Source organism: Phodopus roborovskii, unplaced genomic scaffold, assembly GCF_943737965.1.
Source record: "Phodopus roborovskii unplaced genomic scaffold, PHOROB, whole genome shotgun sequence".
In the NCBI taxonomy this organism is placed as follows: Eukaryota; Metazoa; Chordata; class Mammalia; order Rodentia; family Cricetidae; genus Phodopus; species Phodopus roborovskii.
This window is the reverse complement of record NW_026126434.1, coordinates 15,521,250-15,540,992: the sequence shown is the minus strand read 5'-3', so window position 1 is coordinate 15,540,992 and position 19,743 is coordinate 15,521,250. Positions and strand designations below refer to the sequence as shown.

General features: G+C 40.5%; 1 protein-coding gene across 1 annotated transcript in view; it reads left to right on the top strand.

Annotated features, from left to right (window-relative positions):
• The window catches only part of Cabcoco1 (ciliary associated calcium binding coiled-coil 1), a 93,437-nt gene extending 74,156 nt beyond the window's left edge, over nucleotides 1-19,281 (top strand). Inside the window, exons 6-8 of the mRNA XM_051186582.1 lie at nucleotides 13,509-13,631; nucleotides 13,993-14,133; nucleotides 18,740-19,281. Of these exons, the coding sequence (XP_051042539.1) occupies nucleotides 13,509-13,631; nucleotides 13,993-14,133; nucleotides 18,740-18,814 (339 nt within the window). The 3' untranslated portion in view covers nucleotides 18,815-19,281. The remainder of the gene's footprint in view (nucleotides 1-13,508; nucleotides 13,632-13,992; nucleotides 14,134-18,739) is intronic.
• The last annotated feature ends 462 nt before the right edge of the window (nucleotides 19,282-19,743 follow it).

Sequence of the window (19,743 nt, the reverse complement as noted above, 5' to 3'; positions counted from 1 at the left end):
TTATGTTGAAATAATAGGAAATGAATTTAAATAGAATCACTTCTCATGTCTTATCTCTCCACAAACAACAACAAAAACCATAATTTACAATAAATTATCACGGCATTTGTTGGTGCAGCCAGTTTTGCTTTGTAATCTCACACTTAAACTGGAGAGATGGCACTTCAGGGAAGGTAATCTATGTAAGGAACCTCTGGAGGTGATTAAATCTGACAGATGCTGGGGTAATGGTGAAGTTCAGAGGCACACCAGCCGACACCTTAGAAAATTCTTGTTAAAATAATAAAGCATCTTACATGGCAACAAAAAAAACAGCTCTGCTTTAAAAAAAAAAAAAATGCATCAGTTACAACGTTCTACATTCTTGTCGGAGACCAAAGGAAAATTATTCACCAATAAGCAACTAGATGAACCAATTACTGCAAAATAGACTGTACAGAATAGTGGTGATTTAAGAATGCAGAATATTATCTTCCCAGATGTCCATATTTACACATCACCATCAGACTCAGTGAGAATAAAGACTTCCACTACACAGAGAAGCTAAAGAAATGGAGTGTGTCTTTTCATAACATTTTGATAGTCTCCCTGCTCTCCAAAACACGCCTTAAACAGCAGATCCATCAAAGGTAAAGCTTTCCTCTCCTCCCTAGGCAGTGAAGATGATCAGATGGTTAGTGTTTACACTAGGACTCAAAATCAGAGATATGTTAAGGCTTAATTGCAGACTGCGTAATTAGATTAACCCAATTAATGAGATAGCTTGGTTTCGCAATGCACCTTTATTATTTGAATGGTTTTTCGTCCCAGTTTCTTATTTCTAGCAGGGGGATCTTGAAACAGTTGCTTTGTCCTTGCTTGGTTTTGATTACTGCAGCAATGTTACTTTTACCAGATTGATAGGGCAATGTGTGTAAGCAGCAGAGGACAAGACACGCTATTTTCTGGTTCCTTGCATAAATATAAGTGCCTAATGCAGGGGGTCCATTTATCACTTCCAGTAAGTTCCTTGAATGGAGTAAATTAACATGGACCAGATGTCACTGCCACAATAGAAACTCTTCTTCATACCTCCACCATGTTGATGTAAGAGTGAGAACCAGAAAGACCCTCCACGGGTCTTCTAGAACTGTAAGCCCCTCACTGGGGAGTAGGCCCCATTATCCTGAACTCTCAGACTCCGGTCAGCATATTGTCATTTTATGTAACTCCACATAGCATAGACATCCTTCAGTGGAATCTAATTATGAGAAGATTATTGGATATTCCAATAAGAAGTCTGAGTTCAGGGTGTGAATGTCATACAGGAGAATCTTAACACTCTAGTCTTTATCTCTACCAGGTAAGTCACGCAATGGAGACTTATTCGACATCTGAACCCACACAACATGTTCTTACCTTTAAGTGTTGTATAAATATCATTACTGCCTCACTATCAGTCACCGGCACATACACATGTGCACAGGTGTACACACAAACACATACATACTTTAAAATGTTCCTATACACCAGACAGTGCAGGTACTTTCCACACACCGATCTAAATCACTTAAAATTGGAAATAGGGGCCACATGGACAAGGAAACTTAACCCACAACAGAACTAATATCTCATTCACCCGGCTTTGACTTGAAAATCGTACCAGCCATGGAAAAAATATTTCCCCACTGTCTTCCGTCCTGAGTCATCGGGCCATATTTAATTTTAATCATTAATATGTAAAAATAATAAAAGCCACCAAAACGGTCCATAGTCAATTTTCTGATAAAGTAAATTTGCTCCCCACCACCTTCGTTTGTGATTTAAATGGCCTCCAGAAAGTTCTTTTTTGAAACTAAGTGTTAATTAAAAATATGGAAATGGATTTCAAGCATATTGCAGTGCAGGGTGCGATAGGTCGGCTCATGCAACTATACCCACTCTTAAAAACGTTTTTTTTTTTTTTTTTTTTTTTTTTTTTTTAACTGCCTAGGTTATTGGTCCACATTCCTCTTCCTAGAAAAATCTGTGATTCTGGTAGAAACAGTAATGAGAACGACAACAAATAGGACAAATAGCTGGCCGAGCAAAGCGTGCTGCCTGTCACCGCTGAGGCCACTCTTCTGCAACATACCTTAGTCAAGTTCTCACACTTCACTGAAACCCCAACTGATGCTTTCCATATAGTGCCATGTGTAAAAGAAAATTCAGCCCCAACGCCTTAGGTCTGGGCCTTCAGGTCCCAGTGTGCCCCCTACCCTCCACCCCGGTCCGTTTTGTTTTGAGCTTCCGCTGCCTTACCCATAAACTACAGGTAAATATTTTAGCCAATCAAGAACCAAGAACCGGTGTAGTGTTGGAATTACCCGCCAAAGATCAGATAATACTAGGTTTCCTGTCAACCACAGGTGGATTCAAGTTCTGACTGGAATTTCTCCATTTTTTATCTGTATAACCTTGGCTCAGTCATTTAACCTCTTTGGGTTTGAGATGTCATGATGTCACTAAAACCTCTCCTCCCAATGAAGCGTGATTCCACAGCGTGTTTGCAATGTGCTTTGTAAACCTGCCCCGGCTCTGTTCTCATAAGCAGGCATTTAACCTCTGCAGCATTTCTTTTCCTGAGTGGCAGCTTGGCTTACCCACTGCACAGCTCCACTGGCCGCCTTTCACAGGGCACTGCAAGTGGGATGTGGCAGGGGCGGGGGAGGGGGAGGAGGCTCAGAAAGAAATGCCAAATCTGTGAATCTTGGTCCTGGCCTATGGGATCTTCACTGCCCTGAGGAAGGGTCCTGACACAGCCTTTGGGATCTGGACGAAGGACTGAGGGCTCTTTAGAATGGAAAATTAAACTCTGTTTAGATTAACTTCCATCAGAGCCTGGGAAGATGGTGAAGTGGGTAAAACACTTGCCTTGTAAGCATTCATGTAAGCAGCCTGGTGGACATGGTGGCCTGCCTCTAATCCCAGTGCTTGGAGGAGGGAGACAAGGGAATCCCTGAAACAGGCTAGCTATCTACAGCAGCAGAATCTGTGATAGACCCTGCATCAGGTAGACTGTAATCCAGGAAGATACCCAGTCATGTTCACAAACATACTCACATACACACACCTGTGTATCCACTCACATGCAAACATGTATGTATGCACACGCACCACACACATACACAGGCAACAAGCAAAAACACCATCATCAGTCAAATCATAAGAAAGCTTAACTGTCAGTTAAAAACAGATGCCAAGGCAGACAAATCAGTGAGAATCAGATTGTCTGTTTGTGTCACTGCATCTGAAGCCATTCATTCACTACAATTAGGTTTTCCTTCTCATCTTGAGTGGTGTTTGTCACAGTGACCTTTGTTGTAGCAGGGTGTGAGCCATGTCGCCTTGTTCTGTGGAAATCATCTTAAGGCAAGGGAGTATGTCTTGCTTCTCTTAGAGACCCATGAGTCAGAGGAAAGCTGGGAGAGTGTGCACTCATTTCAAACACTTCAGGGTGGTCACATTTGTTTGTTAAGCTACCGTTTTTTTGTCTGATAAAGGCATGACAAGAAGTGGTTCAATTTGGAAGCTGGCTGTGTCACAGCAGTATAGTGCCCACATATTAGTGCTCAGTGGAGTGGCAGGGATGTGACTGTTTCCCCTCCATCTTCCCAGATGGGATAATGATGGTGGGATACAGGGGAAAGGCAACCCTCAGAGTGCGCAATCGAGGGAGACAGAGGTGAAAAAGCCACATCCCTGCATTTTCTTTCTTTCCTTCCTTTTCATTTTTGTTCTTTTCATCCTTCCATTCTTCAGGCTTTTGTTGGTATTGATGGTGATGGTGTGTGTGGGTGGGTGGGTGCATGTGTGTATGTGGACCTTCCTACCACGGAACACGTATGGAGGTCAAAGGAGAACTCTGTGGAGTTAGTGCTCTATGTCCACGTTTACATGGGCTCTGGGGACTGAGGTTGGGCTGCCAGGCTTTCATGAGGAGTGCCATTATCCGCTGAGCTGCCCTTCTTTAAACTTTCTGTGTCTAGTGAATATTTATGGAGCACCCACCATGTTTCAGGCACTTCACATGTTGGAAAAGAATTAGAAAAGGTTAGCAGTCCCTTACAGCTGGAGGCCAAGGTCTGTGAAGGCAAGAACTTGGAGTTCAAAGATGTAAACGAACATGGTCAGGAAAAACAAGGGGTAGAGGTATGGCAGACATCATGAGACATCCTGGAGGTGTCCCCAAAGAGCTTTGTAGCTGCTGTAGTGTTAGAAACAAGGCACAGGGAATAACCACTGTGCATTGGGTCCAGCAGTTGTGCAACTACTGATATCACTAAGATAGAAAGGCTGGAAGGAGGAAGAGGCTTGAGAAGACAACATAGCAAAGAACTTAGCAAGCCCAGACCTGTATAAAACTCCAGTAAGCAGCAAATATAAAGTTGAGACAGTCTACATCATTACAGGAAAAAAAAAAAAAAACCCTGCTGGGTCTGGGCAAACTTCTGTCTTATGTAAACAGAGCAAAGGCCACTTGAAATCCAGTAACATGGAATGCAAATTCTGTAACTTGAACAGAGACAACCTAATGCAACTCCAAAGGACTTCACAAAGAAACAGCTCAGGCACAATGGGAACAGGAGGAGCCAATCTGGGGCTCTACTGGACATCCAGGGAGGGAGCCCAGATTTCTAGAACATTCCACCCTAGAATCAAGATATCACCTAAATATTTCAGAGAAGCATTTAAGACTAAACTGACATAATTTACTAAATATAGGCAAAAGGTCTTTTTTTTTTTTTTTTTTTTTTTTTTTTAGAACTCTGTATATGAACAATATTGTCCACAAGGCCGTAGATTTATTTACTAAGATTTCTCATTTCATGAAAATACTCTAGAACCTTAGAGTTCCTTCAAGCCTGTTCTTTGCAATCCTTGATTTCCCCAGATGCTTGCCATGCAGGCACACCCTCTATATAGAATAGAGAGCTGACGATGGAAGAGGAAGAGCCGGGCTCCTCCCGAGCTCCAGAAGTGACCTGTGCAGTGATGTTTCCAACACAGGAAGACCCTTCCCTGCCAGCCTGGAGACAGCACCCAATACAATTAAAGAATCAGCTAGCCAGAGATTAAAAGGGGGAGTAGGGGGACCAAGGAGAGCTAAGCAGAGAAATATTTATAGCTATGACAACATGTTTCCTAGTAATAATTTATGAGCCTATCAGAGAAGAGGGAAACATGCAATCCATGAATAAAAAAATTCAAAATGTAAACATCATGCCCTCTGAAAACTTTCTTTAGTTAAAAATGAAAACTGAGGTTGATTAAAGCAAATGGCTACATTTTCGTGGTCTCTTGTTTCCTTGATGCAAAGGGTTACCGGCTGATTTACAACTTCCCGTGTTGTTTTTGAAATCTATATTTGTCAGCGCATTTTTTAATGTCAGATTACTTAAAATAGATACGCTGGGTCTTCACAGTCAGGAACAATAACATCCATTGACTTCTCTAAGTTTCATAGCACTTTATAAACATTCTAAATGTTTAGCCTACCAAATGCTATATTTGTAAATGAAATCATTTCACTCTCAAACTTTATATTTCTAAATGAAACTCATTTCACTGTGGTTTTTAAAAGTTGTTTTTATTCTAGGTTTTTTTTTTTTTCTTCCCAATTTTCCTGATGACTCTACGACTAGAGTTCAATCAAAATGCTTTGAAGTTAAGTGAATTATGTGAATGCTTCATCCAAATAGATGCAGCCTCCTCTTGCTAGGGAATTTTAAACCGTCAAAATAAGAGAAAGCACTCCCCACCCCACCCCAAAAGACTAGAATCAAAAAGACTTTGCATTTCCCCTAATTGTAGTTTCTCTTCTAACCACTATAATTTATTGTCTGCAATAATTTCTACAAATTACAGGTATTTCTCTATTCAAGAAAGGAGAGAATATTCTAAAACTTGAAAACCATGAAATAGCTTCATCTGTATATAAGCCCTCAGCAGGGCCAATGAAAATGTGAAAGGGTCTAAAAGTCCAGATTTTAACTTTCTAACTGACAATTCAAAGCAGGCTTTTCTGCTAAGACAATCGCCTAACTCATCTTTCTAATTCACCGACAGTGCTGTTTCATTTCAAATCCTTAAAGTAGAGATGGACAAACTTTTCTAAAGCTAAAAAAACTCATAAATAATACGGCACCCTAAATGAAAGCCAACAAAAATGCATGGATAGCTACAGTGTTTTTGAAATACTTCATAGTGGTCTACAGGTCCCTGTTGTAGAGTATAACATGGTTTGGTAAACACCCATACTGCAGGTGGTGTAAAAAAATAGTCTGAAAATTATTCGGTGTTTCCCAGCTATTTATAAACTTGTTTTCAACTCTCCCCCTGAGGAAGTTGCCAGATAGTCAGTCTAAGAATCAAAAGTACAAAGCCCAATTTCGTACTTTCAAGATCACTGATACTTTGTTTTCACAAGAAAGATCTCATAAGCCTGCTTTGTAAAGCCTTAATTCTTTACTTTTGATAAAAAATGTGTTAAAGGGGACAAGTGAGATGTAGGCCACCACAGGCTACATTTGACACAGAAAACCCAAAAGATAGACTGATAAACTAGGCAAGTGGGAAAGTCTAATCCCCCTTATCTACTAAGCGAATGATTTGCTTAAGTTCTGATAATGTGCTTAATAATACCAAAGAGAATGTTCTTCGGTCCAGGGGACTCATCCAATGAGGTGGCATTTGATGTGTTTGATATTTGAGAGCATGTCACTAAAGGAAAGCACTGTGGTAGCACATCCTACTCAGTTCACCAGGTTGCCTAAGCAACATTAACAAATACAGATAGCAAGGACCCATGTCATTAAATATGGCTGCTGTAGTCTGTCTTCCAATGACCCCCATCAGCAAGACAATCCTTTGAATAATAACAGTAATTATAAATAATAACAAGGTTTAATAATACCTCCCCCTTTGAAGAACGCCCAGCATCTTTATCCGCATTATCTAATTTGTGCTTGAAACAATTCAATGTAGTAGCCAGGTAGCAATTACCATTACCCTTGTTTTATAGATAAATAAACCGAGGCCTAGGGATTTTCTTCACATCACACAATTAGGAACAGAGCCAAGCCGAGAGTCTATAATTCAGCTCCCTCCATCTTCCAGATTATTGAGTTCTCAGAAAGTATCTGGGCATCTGAAGAACAGTTCTACCCCTTAGGTAATGTTTGTACTGGAGCCAGACCAAAACATCTCTTGCTTCTAAATTGCATTTACACTAGGTAGGCCTTCTCCGATTCATTAGCGAGGGTCTGGCTATCTGCTATCATGATGAGAGGCACACACAGATTCTATGAAATGATATCACTGAACCCAGACAGAAGAACACTAAGAAATCCCAAACATCTCTAAAAGACTCTAGAATCAATCTATTTAATCACCAGCTTAATATGTGTGGGTGTGTTAGAATCAGTTTATATAATATATAATAAATAGAATCAGTTTATATATAAAATTGTTTACTTAATTATCCACTTAATACATACTTTTTTTTCTTTTCTTTTAAACCTAAGTTAAACAAGATCAAGTCAAGATACATTCATAAAAATGGGCCCAAGGTGTTAACTGGTGTACCCTAGCCAGATTGCAAATTGATTTCTGGGGCTTGCCAATTTAAATTCTTCCCTGCAGCTTCAGCTGGAGTGGGGCGTCTTCATTTCCTGCCCCAACTTGTGCTGTGTTACCGGTCCCTGTTTAGGTGATTAGCATGTGTATGGATCTGCCTGTCCCAAAGCTCTGTTAAGTTATAAATGTTCAAACTACCAGTGTGCTGTGGGTAAAAATAGCACTCGTTATTAGAAGTCAATTCATAGCCTGCAGGAGCCTGGCAACATTTTGAACCTTTTCAAACTGTAAATACTGCATATTAAGCATAGGAAAGAAAAATTAATGTTCTGCTTCTGCAAAATCATTTCCAAGTCAAAAGGGGGAGGAGGAAGAGGATGAAGAGGAGGAAGAGGAGGAGAAGGAGAAAGAAGGGCACTTCTAACACTTCTAACTGATACCTACAGCAATGGGTATAGTAATGTTTGAAACAGCCCAAACACAAAGAGAAAAGGACTTCAGAAGCAGATTGATTAGTCTCTCTGATCATCTCAGCGCTTGAGTTTCCTCTTTTCATTTTAAGTTTATGGCTTCCTTGTGACCTTGCAGGTGCCATTCATGAGCTCCCACTTTATGTGCAGTGTATTGTGGACGACAGGGCACCATTTGCTGTTGTTGTTAACTTTTTTTTTTCCAGAAGCACACAGCACTTCTTCATTAGACTTGCAAATGAGTTATGCCTTTCCTGAGGGTAGGGGTGGGGGACAGCTAAACTTTACAAGAATTGTTTTGTGTCTTTTCCTTCAGTTAATGGTAAGGAAAGTTGGCAATCAAGTTCGCTTTTTGAAACTTTGACACATTTTAGTAAGCTCTGATTTACATATGAAGTCATCCTCCAACAATTCCAAACAAATGTCTCTTCAAAGCAAGCCTACTCTCTGCCCTTGGCTCTCAGCAGGACTGAGTAGATTTTTCTTGCTTTTCAACCACTCAGAATAGTGGAAAGTTGTAGCCTCAGTAGATTCTTTAACGTTCATGGATCATCTAACAACATATCCTATTAAATGCAAATGTGCCACCTTAAGGATTTTTTTAATGGTACAAACATAACCCACAACCATTTGTGGTTTACCCATTCTCCAAAGAGGGTGGAGGGTCAATTCTTTTGGAAACATTAGTTCAAAAAGTCTAGAAGAAAGAGTGAAGTGCCTCGGCGTGTTCCATGTGACATCTTCACATGGCTCCTCTCAGATACACAAAGATCTGCAGAGGGAGTCTGATTTCCTATTAAGCATATTTTCAGAGCCAGACTGACCCTCCAGAAGAGGTCAAAATTCCTAGCATTTATTCCCATGGTAGATATCCAATTCATATTGAAAACACACATTTCAAAAGATTTCTAGTGATTTCATTTGGCTCGAAAGTAAAGGGCTTACATTTAAAAAAAAAAAAAAAGTATATTTGATGGTGGAGTTTTGTACTGATGAGTACTGAATTATGCCAAAAAAGCCAGTCCTTTGCTATTCCTTAAATACTGTAACGCAAGTCAAGTAAAGCATGGATTACAAACCACCTTAAATAACACAAGTGCAATGTGTACACAAAGAACAATATAGCCAGCTTCAGGTAATTTCCATGTAACAGATAACATCTGGGGGAAATGCAGAAAGTAAGTTATGCAAAACTAATTTGCAAGTGACCACATCTGTGGACGTTATTTATTGCATGTTCACTTAACAGTCCATTATTCTGTTTAGAACTCTCTTCTCTTCTTTATTAGAGCTTTTAATGTACTCACCTTGGTTCCAATGGCATGCTCATAATCAAGGGGGAAAAAAAGTATAAGTGGCATTCACGTGGAGCAATGTGGCCATTTTTATTATATCCGTTTGTGTGCAAGCATTCAGAAACAGCAAGAAAAACACATTGATTGCTTTACATCCAAAGTAATACTTAGGGGTATTTGAAAGGCAAGCAAAACCAGTCATTTGGCCAAATGGCTGTGTGCATATATCAGAAAGTCCTACCTTTTAAGCTCAGCCTTAGGCCTGAGGCAACTCACTCTAAGCATTTCCCTTTGGTTCTTGGTCTGAATGTCATGGGTACTAGTCTTCTATGGAAAGGAGGTGGCAGGGGGGTGGCGGGTGGTGGGAAGTGGCTAAATCCAGACCAAATAGGTTGGGCTTTTGGGGGGAGGGTATTGTTTTACTTTTTAATATGCTTACTTTATCATTTTTCTGTTTTTATTTTTTCCAGATTTGAAAGGTAACATATTAGACTTTTGAGGGGGAAAAATGTGAGACAATTGCCCTCCTACAGGAATGTATAAAAATAGTTAGAAAACTGGCTTTATTTAATTTGCTTCAACTATTCCTAGACTTGAGGAAATTATAATGTTCTCTCAGAAAATCTAACTCAATAAAGCTGACCATGTCTCTCTGTTTTAAATAGATTTTATTACAGAGTCAGTGATGTTGTAAAACATGAGGTTTTGTTAAAAAAAAAAAAATACAAAGGCCTAATTGTATTTTTTTAAAGAAAGTATTGCATCAGACGGTTTCATTTAAACATGTATGCTGCCTCTGCATGCTCACCACAATTATTGATTCTAATTTCCCTTGGACTTGTTTGAGGAAGGCGATCACTTTCCATAGAGGAAAAACTCACTGTGATATTTGGGAGTCTTTTGTTTATTTCAAAGCCTGTATTTAAAACTGCACCTTCGTCTACTGCCCAACACAGCTAAATTTAATTCTTCGTGAAAGAGAGAAACAGCTGTGGTTCGGTTCATTAACAGTATGCAGGGCATGCAAAGAAAAGAAATTCTCACCCCCACTCCTGAGCATGAATTGAACCAATTTAATAGTTACATGAACTACACACATTAAAAAAAAATCAAGAGACAGAAAACATCAACTGTCAGCCATAATTTCAGCTTCTGGGAATAAATGCAAGCTTCAATCTACCAAAGGAAGGAAGTACGGAGCCAGAGAGAACCAAGTTTCCATATGTGTATTAGTGCACATAAGTGCAGGAATGTGCACACACACATTCATTCACACACATATATATACACACATATGAAATACATTCATAAACATTGACTCATACACATATACATTCATACACATACACATATATATATGCCCATATACACATACACATTCACATACATACATACACATACATGTAAACACACAGACACACAGTTACACATTTACACATATGCACAACTACATACACATACATATACTCATACACATGTACACATTCTCACATGCATACACAAATACACAGAAAGCAAAGACAAGAAAGGAAGAAAGGAAGGAAGAATAGAAGGAAAGAAGAATAGAAGGAAGAAAGAAAGGAAGGAAGGAAGAAGAAAAGAGGGAGAGGAGAGAAGGAGGGAAAGGGAGATGGCTAAGTGGTTAAGATTCTACAGGACCTGACCCATGTTAGGCACCTCAAAACTCCCTGTAACTACAGCTCTATGGGCATCTGATTCATTCTTCTGGCATCCAAGATACCCCAATACATACATGCACTCATTCATACATACATACATACATATCCTTTCATAGGAAGTTAATCAATAAATCCATGCCACAGAGGTGTGAGGAAGAAAATATAAGACTTGGCCACAAACATCTGTTTGCATTTAGGTGTAGAATCTGCAGAGGACTAGGGCACTGGAGGGCAGATCACAGGCTCTACTTCAACAGAGGTCCTCTGCCAAGAATGTCAGTAGATGAGAACAGGCAGAAAGCCCCAGCTTGTGTGTGCCCAGAGCACAGCAGCAATATGGGTAACAGTGAACAAGACAACATTGTAACTCATTAAAAAGAAAAAACATTTTCCCCGCCCATCAGCACATGCTCGATGCCTGCAGCCAATCCAGTCAGCTCAAATTCTTTCTGCTTTTCAGTGTCTCACTTGTCACCTTCACCCACAAACACACCTTGTACTACATAGGCTCTGTTTCTCACACATCTTAAAGTCCATGCCTCTAAGCTAAAACCCCATTTTCTTCCTCCATCTCTGGTTCCCACAGGCAGTGTCTTCATTTTACCTGTAAGGTTTTCAGGGGACACTGAAGCATGGCTAGCCTCTTTCTTGCCTGGGAAAATGAAGATTAATACAGATTTGGGAGTTTGCAAGCAAGGCATGGTGGAAGGGAGGGGTGGTAGTGGCAAATAACCGTGAGAGGATGGGGTGCCTTTGCCCCTCACTTGGCAAAAAAAAAAAAAAAAAAAAAAAAAAGCAATCGTTTAGGAATGTGATGAGAAGAAAGCCCCACTTTCCTGAGGTCTCCGCAATATTCTGATGAATACTTAATCTACTCAAGACAAACAGTAGGAATGATGTCATCCAGCAGAATAAACATTAAATGCTTAGCAATATCAATAGTTTCCTAAGATGGCCACTTGATGACATATTACAGTTTACTGAAAACAGCAAAAGCTAAGAAGGCACTGCCCCAGACTTTAATGCCAAGGCTGTCACTAAGTAATTATTGGATCTTACACTAATCATTTCACTCCATTGCCATATATCCTTGCTACCATATATCTACAACTAAACAGCAATTTCCTACACACTCACAAAAAATAATAATGTTTCAGTTCAATACATACACACTCATAAAACCAGGGAACAAATATACTTCCAGCACTATCCAAAGCCTATAAAGGAAGAACATTAATATTTAAATGATGAGATGTGACACAGAGAACCTTAAAAATGACTTCCTAAGATGATAACGGGAGTGGGGTAATCCTTTCCATAGCTCTGTCTTTAAATTTGTATACTCAGGTCCAACTATGGGAACACACCAGTGAGTGACCTCATCTCAGAGTTCCACTGACAAGCCCATGAGTTTGCTATGTAAACTGATTTATAGTGAGGTATGTAAAAGATGCAAAAGCCAGAACACTCAAGTAGGCATGTCTTTACAGATCAACTGAGGTAGGAAATTAAGTTATGGTCAAAAACATTTCTTGTTAAACAAGGAATTAGAACAAGAGGACCTAAGTAAATGATTCCGAGTTTAATGCTGTTAATGCTCTGATCTCCTTTTTCACTCTACCTGGTGGTGGGCGCTGCCAACATTGGCATCCATGGCTGTCCTTGTCCTTCCCTGCCATTGTTGACTGCCTTCCTCCACTGCATCTACACCCTCTTGGCAAAGCTGTGTCAACTGCTCACAGTGAAGTCTCGCTCTGATGTCTTACCATGCTCTGGTTTTGTACACACATTATACTTCAAAGATTCTACTGCGTTCACTCTTTGTATGCATGTGCATGAAGTGTGTGGTATGTATATACACATGTGTAACAACTTGCATGTGGAACCCACAGTTTCATCTTTGCATGTTGCCCAATGGAGTTTTCCAGTGGTCCTCAGGGACCCTTCTGCTTCTGCTTTCCTAGTGCACACACCGCCATGCTTGGCTTTTTTAAATGTGGGTACTGGGGATCAAACTCAGGACCTCAGCAAGGCCAACCCCATTACTGGGTTGTTGATAGCCACTTTGCTTATACCACAAGAGCATGGAGATCCTGCTAAGTCACACCAGTCAGCACCAGGTTGTGGCTGGGTGTAGGAATCACAGAACCCTCTGCCAGAAATGGAGAAGACAGGTGCACAAAGAGTTCAAAGCTTGATTCTCTCTCTACAAAGAGCATATAAGCAGGAGTGAGAGGCAGGGCATGATGCAGAGAGCAAAGCAAATGAATGAACCCTCAATCACAGAGTAAAGGTAACAAGAAATCCCTGTGAGAGAGAGATGGCATGTGGACAACACGAGGCAATGGTATCGGAGAGTTGAAGCAGATGGTAGCTATTAAATAAGATACCAGATTTGGAAATGCGCCAGTCCTGTGAGAGAACTGGCTAAGACCATGCCCAATTCAACCAAAGCTTTTCTTTTCCAGCAAACAATAGAAGTCGTCAAGCCTGCAGACCACCCTTTCCCAGCCCCGCTGGAGGAAGGAATCTCTTTGGACATCTTTTCAGCTTTCATAGAGCCGATGCCGGCCCTGGAGACCGAAGGGAAGGTAGGCTTGAGTTTGCCTTTCCTCACCTGCTAAGCATTGTACCTGCACAAGGTGGCAAGAACACGTTCTCCCATTGCCTCTAACTTTTTCCTAGCCAATAAAAATTGTCTTTTCAGAATTGACTCACACACAGGCCAACTGCTGGTGGTCCCCCAAGCTCCACCGTCACAGTTCCCAAAGTCCCTTGTAATCCCCACGATATGCAGTAACATAAAATCAAAGTCTGCTTTCCAGTTCACCACTGCTCCCAGGAGGGCGCCATACAAAGTAGAAGTATGAGATTGCCTATAAATCCCTGAGCATTCATATGTTCGCTTGTATGCTGTTTACTGTCAATGTCTGTTTCTTTCCAATGTTTTAGGTGCTGGATCAAGAGCAAAGCCCTCAGGAGCCCCAGCCAGAGAGTGAAGTGTCAGAGGAGGACCCTTTAGTTGGCTTCACCATCGATGATGTAAAATCAGCACTGGCTCAAGTGACAGATGAGGTTTTGCTAAACATTCAGGTACTGAGAATGGGCAGCTCCCCCCACACACACACAGCTCCCCCCCCCCCACACACACACACCATAACCCTTGGTGAATCAGCCAGTGTCAGCCCCGACATCTGTAAACACCTTGGCAAGAGCAAGGCTTACAGTTTGTACACTTTATCTGATAAGGCTACATAATCCTCAGATGAGTCTCCTGAATTCAGTAAGATCACAAAACAGATTTGCCAGCAGCACCTCGTGTGCTGTCTGTTATCAGCTTACAAAATCTTTCGACACTGAACGCCCCCCCCCCAAAAAAAAAGAAGAAAAGAAAAAAGAAAAAGCACAATATGGTGAAGACAATTGAGCCAAGCCTAGTAACACTGTAAACAGGCCTTATGCAAGGCTTCTGAAGAGGGAATGCTGCTGATCAAAGCCCTCATGTTTAGCTAAGTCACCTTGCCAGTTTCAGGTTTGAAATTCTTCTCAAGCACTTCCCACTTTCACATATCACTAATTACTAAGCCTTTTACACCAAGGGCACCCTAAGAATGGGCAGTAGACTCCGCCTCCGGGCAGCTGCCAGTCATCTTTCACAGGGTTACTTTGTGATACTTCCTCATTCTGTCCAAGAAACAAATAACTGCTACTAACTCCACATAAAGACTTACAGGAATCCACATGATTTTCTAAGCTGAGTGCTTAAATAAAGTGAATTGCGTGTTTTGAGAAATGACCATAAATCACCACACTTACGCATCTGAGGGGAAAATTTATTTGTTTTCTGAACTTGGGACCGTATTTAAAAAGCATACAGTATTAATAACTAATTTGGAAAGAGTAACAGCTTAGGTTGACCTAAGCATATCTTGTTGCCGGCTTAATCATCAAATGTTATTGCAATATTTACACGCACTTTTAATGATCCAGTGCCACCAGAATAAGCCAAAGTCCCCAGCTTAATAAGGGGTGTTTAGTGTTTACCAGAAAGAGTGGAAGAACACGTTTTACACAAAGAGCTATTGTTAACAGCCCTGCGAATGTAATAACTGGTTACTGTGTGGAAGGGCAGAGTGCAGCTGAATTAAGCTGAGTTCAGAACATACCTCCTTTTTAGATTTGATAACATTTCCTCTAAATATAGTTTATGTATAATCATGGCCCAGGGCTCCTTTGCAGTCCCACAGCTCTGAAATTATTGCTGAGGAATTACTAGACAAGCAAGAGAATTGTTCACAGGACCCACAATTGAAAACATCTTTACCAAGGCCATGTTCCATGAAGGGAGCTGCATGCTTTTTTAACTGTTCACTGACGATTTTCTTCTAGAGTTTGCAACATTGGCACCTCTTGTCTTTAACAGAAAGAATATGATTGGTATATGGGCTTGCTATCTTTCCATTAACATGAAGCCATCTGGAAGTCCAATAGCTTGTATACTTAAGTACAATCATGCACAGAGAGAACATGGACCAGAGGAGAGACACCCTCCCCCAACCAACTCTGTGGGTACTGTGAGTGTCTCTGTACTGAGTGGATCTAATCAGCTCAGGCCAAATGACAGAAGGCTGCTTCCTCAACAAAATGGCTTCCTTCAGTGTCTCAAGATAGCAAACCACCGTCTGTATTTTCTCCCTGTAATCCTGCTAACCTCCACACAAGTGAAGAGGGTGCATCCTGTGACAAATGGGACCCAGGCAGATTTCTATTTGTCTAAGGTTTCCAGACTCATCAGGCTCAGCAGGTGCTATGAGCCTGGTCCCACTTGCAATGCTAGCACCATCGAAGGAAGCCCCATCTCTAACACCAGGCCCAGGCTACTTTGACTGTTAATACACCTGTGGCTCCATTCTTCCCTGGTGTCTACCTTCTTCGAAGAAATTCCAAGTTGGGCCATTGCCCTGGCCTTGCTTCAGCTTTTCCTTTGGTGTCAGACAGGCTAAGTTACTTTCCACTTCTAAATGATCCTAGTTCTAAAAACTGCCATAGCTGCGAATCAGCAGACACTGCACACATGTACTTGCCATTTGGTTCTCAGTGTTTGTGATCACTCCATAGTATTTTTTCCCTCTTTATTTAAAAGTCACACTGTTATTGCAGTTTTTGCAAAAAAAAAAAAAAAAAAAAAAAAAAAAGGTCATTAGAGAGTTCATATTTCAGTACATTGTCTAGGAGCTCTTTCTCTACTGTATTTCCAAGCTGATATCAATTTCTCTAATACAGAACCTCCTGGAATAAAGTATAAGCTGCTAATTTTTTATGTTCATCTACTTATTTTTTCCATGATTCACTTTGCAGCTCTAGAGATTTATTAAGAATAAAGTTACCTTGGCCCTCAGATGTCAATTCAAATTATAGAAAATACACCAAACATTTTAAGCCATTTTAAAGATATATTCAAAATGAAATTAGGTCTGCCCTGAGTAGCATAATAAAAATAACACCCAATGGAACAAACTTGAATATATTTAAGGAATAATGTTCTAGGCAAATGGAGATGATAAGGCTGGATGGACTCTTGCATTCAATGTTGGCTGTTGGCCCTGACACAGCAAAAGAATAAAATAGTGTTAGAAAAGGTAAAGAGAATTTGCCATCCTGCCATTTATGATGTCTTAGGTCAACTTAGAATTGTCTGGGTGAGAAAAGTCATCTGAGTTAGTGCTTCGTGAAAGTTACCGATCACAGTGCAGGAGCCTCGGAATATTTCCTAACCAAAACGGAATTAAGCCCAGCCCCAAGTGAAGGTAACATGTCTACTCAGCAGGATCCTGAGGCATAACAAGGATGACAGCAAACCAACGGGCCCAGGGAGTAGATACGAAGTCCTTTTTCTCGTTCAGGGTCTGCTGGTTGTACCTAAACTAAAGCACCAATCACTGAGGTCTGATGGTCTGGAAGTTGCCTTTCCTGCCAATACTGTACTCTTGTTAGGCACATGCTGCCTTCATGAAGCTTCTTTCCAAAGTCCACATGCAGAGCAACAAACTCTATCTCAGGGAAACATAAGGAGAGTTCCCGGATGCTTGTGGAAACACTAGTAAGGAGCCAGAGAGGAAAGAAATGGCAGATGTTAGCCCAGCAAGTCTTTTCTGGAAAATATGAGACGATGGGTGGGCATAGAGGGCATTAGTAAGAAGAGAAGCCAATTATTTCCTCAGACCATTTTATTGTGAAAAAATAAGGATTGGAGAAAACAGATAGTTTGGATAGATGTTTATTCAGGGGGAAAAAAACTTACAACACAGATAGATGACCACCAGCAAGTTCCAGTCCCAAGGATGCCTCTGGATGCTCTCTGTCTCTGACCAGGAAGCAAGAGAGCTCTCGAGGATCCCCGACCCCAGACCTAGTTCTCCCAGGTGATGTCCACAGGTGTCCCCACCCCACAATGGGCATGGTCAGTGCAACAGGTGTGAGCAGGGTGAATATCTCACTATATCATTTCAACAAATAGATGGTGCAATACATCATAAATGCTAATTCATAAGGCATAACAATTTTAGATATTTCAGAATAATATATCAGTGAACTATTCCATTAGTGACGTATATTGGGAAATCAAGCTGTTGGAATTATGAATGCAAAACTGAAGTGCAATGTTAACTAACCCCTACATAAAAATATTTTAATCATATCTGGTCATGAAACTGTAATGTTTTTTTTTATTTTTTCTATTTAAGTTACATAATAAAAGTTTATCAGAAATATAGATACCATGAAGATTTCACATTATGGCATCTACTTAAATATTCCAGTCTTTGACTCATTAACACACAAGAATATGTAAATGTCCATGTAAAGTACTCTCCATACACATGTAGATGTCCTCAGGTCACACAAACAATAACTGTCATTGTCTCCTTATGAAATAATTCCCTCTATTATTTATCCTGATGGAAGGAAGGCATTTCTTGAGCTCCTAGTATTGAGATGTGCAAATGATGTATCTTTCTGGAATTACACAGGTAGTGACGTTAGTGTGCAGAATGTCACTGCCAGGGGCTCACTGCCATCACAGCTGCCATGATTGCTAAAACCTGTCACCAATTGCTTACAAGTTCCTTTTCTTTCTTTCTTTTTTTTTTTTTTTTTTGTACCAAAAATACATTACAAAGTGGCATGCATGCAAGTATTGTAATGTATGATGAATACTCTTAATTATGAGAGCTGTCCTAATTATGAGATTACTTGTGTTATTATTTCACACACTGGAGATTGCTTCCAGGAATCCCACTTGGAATGCATTAGAGGCAAGGCCAAAACGAAGGGTGGAGAGGCCCACAGCACTGCACCAACTGAGCCCAAAACAGTTATTCTGATTCGGCCCTTATTGGCAAATCTGTCTGGAAATGCAGGTCATTTATCCTATCTTCCAACATGAGGCTATGTGGAAAATGGCTGTCCAAACACCCCTTCCTGTCCGTGGTAGACATGCTATACATTGGGAACGTGCAGAGAAATAGATAAAGTGTTATCGCATCACCACAGGCTGGAACACAGCTCTGTCTGCAAAACAGGAAGGTGTGTGAGGGATAATGTCTGTCTTTAGCCACTATAGTATGTCAAAACCACAGAGACAATGTGCAGCCAAAGATAGCTCTGTCATAACCACGTTTTTTTATGATTGTCTCCACAGAAGGAGATAAACGAAAAACTGCAAGTACAGGAACAGGCCTTTAATGCACGAATAGAGAAACTGAAAAAGGCCTGAGGAGTCTGTTTGAGCAGAGTGATGCCGGACTTCAGAGAAACAAACAGAACTGGCCAGAATAATAGTTCTCTGGAGTGTTGCGTCACCTCCATGCCACCGTGGAAGGAAAGCCCAGTTTTATTCCTCCCGACTGATTAGCGGCACCTGGTCCCTACTCTCATGTCCTCACACCCACCTCTGAGTTTGCAGTACCAACTGCAACAGCACTGCTTTGTGTGGAAGACTTTGGAGAGTTACATATGAAAATACAATTGCTGTTAGGATGCCCCTGTGTCATTTTGACTAATAAATACTATTCCTCTCTAGAAGAATGAAAGCAGTCTTTTGAAATAACCCCCCCAAAAAAATAAGTTCTACTATTTTGGACTAGATGTCCTGTCACATTATGTGTAGCACTGTGTGGAGAGGCCATACCTTACTACAAGGGCAAACTTGCTAAATAACAGTCACATTGGCATGTTCTGCAAGGTTGTTGTTGTTTTGTTTATTGTTGTTGTTTTCTTATTTAACTCATTTGGTTTTCTTATTTAAAGGTTTCAGTGTGAAACCAATTTTCTGAAATTATATAATGCAGTTTGAAGCATTTTAATTTATTCTGCACTGTATTTGCTGTTTCTAATCTTGTTACCTTCCCAGGAGAACACATGACCTATATAAAAAGAAGCAATGTATAAATGATTATTAAAGGCCAACCTATACATAGATTGTAAAAATATTAAATACAAATCAAACTCAGAGTTCCTAAAATTAACCATTATACTCTGCACGGGGATGAGGGGTGTGGGGAGGGACTCATGAGAAAAAAAAAATACCTCAAGTCTTTAAATACCCTGATGAAAATACAATTTCAAGATGAAAATAGCTACATTCCAGCAAGTTTTCTCTGGTTGGAAAGATTAATTAATCACTACCTAGGCCCTTTCCTATGT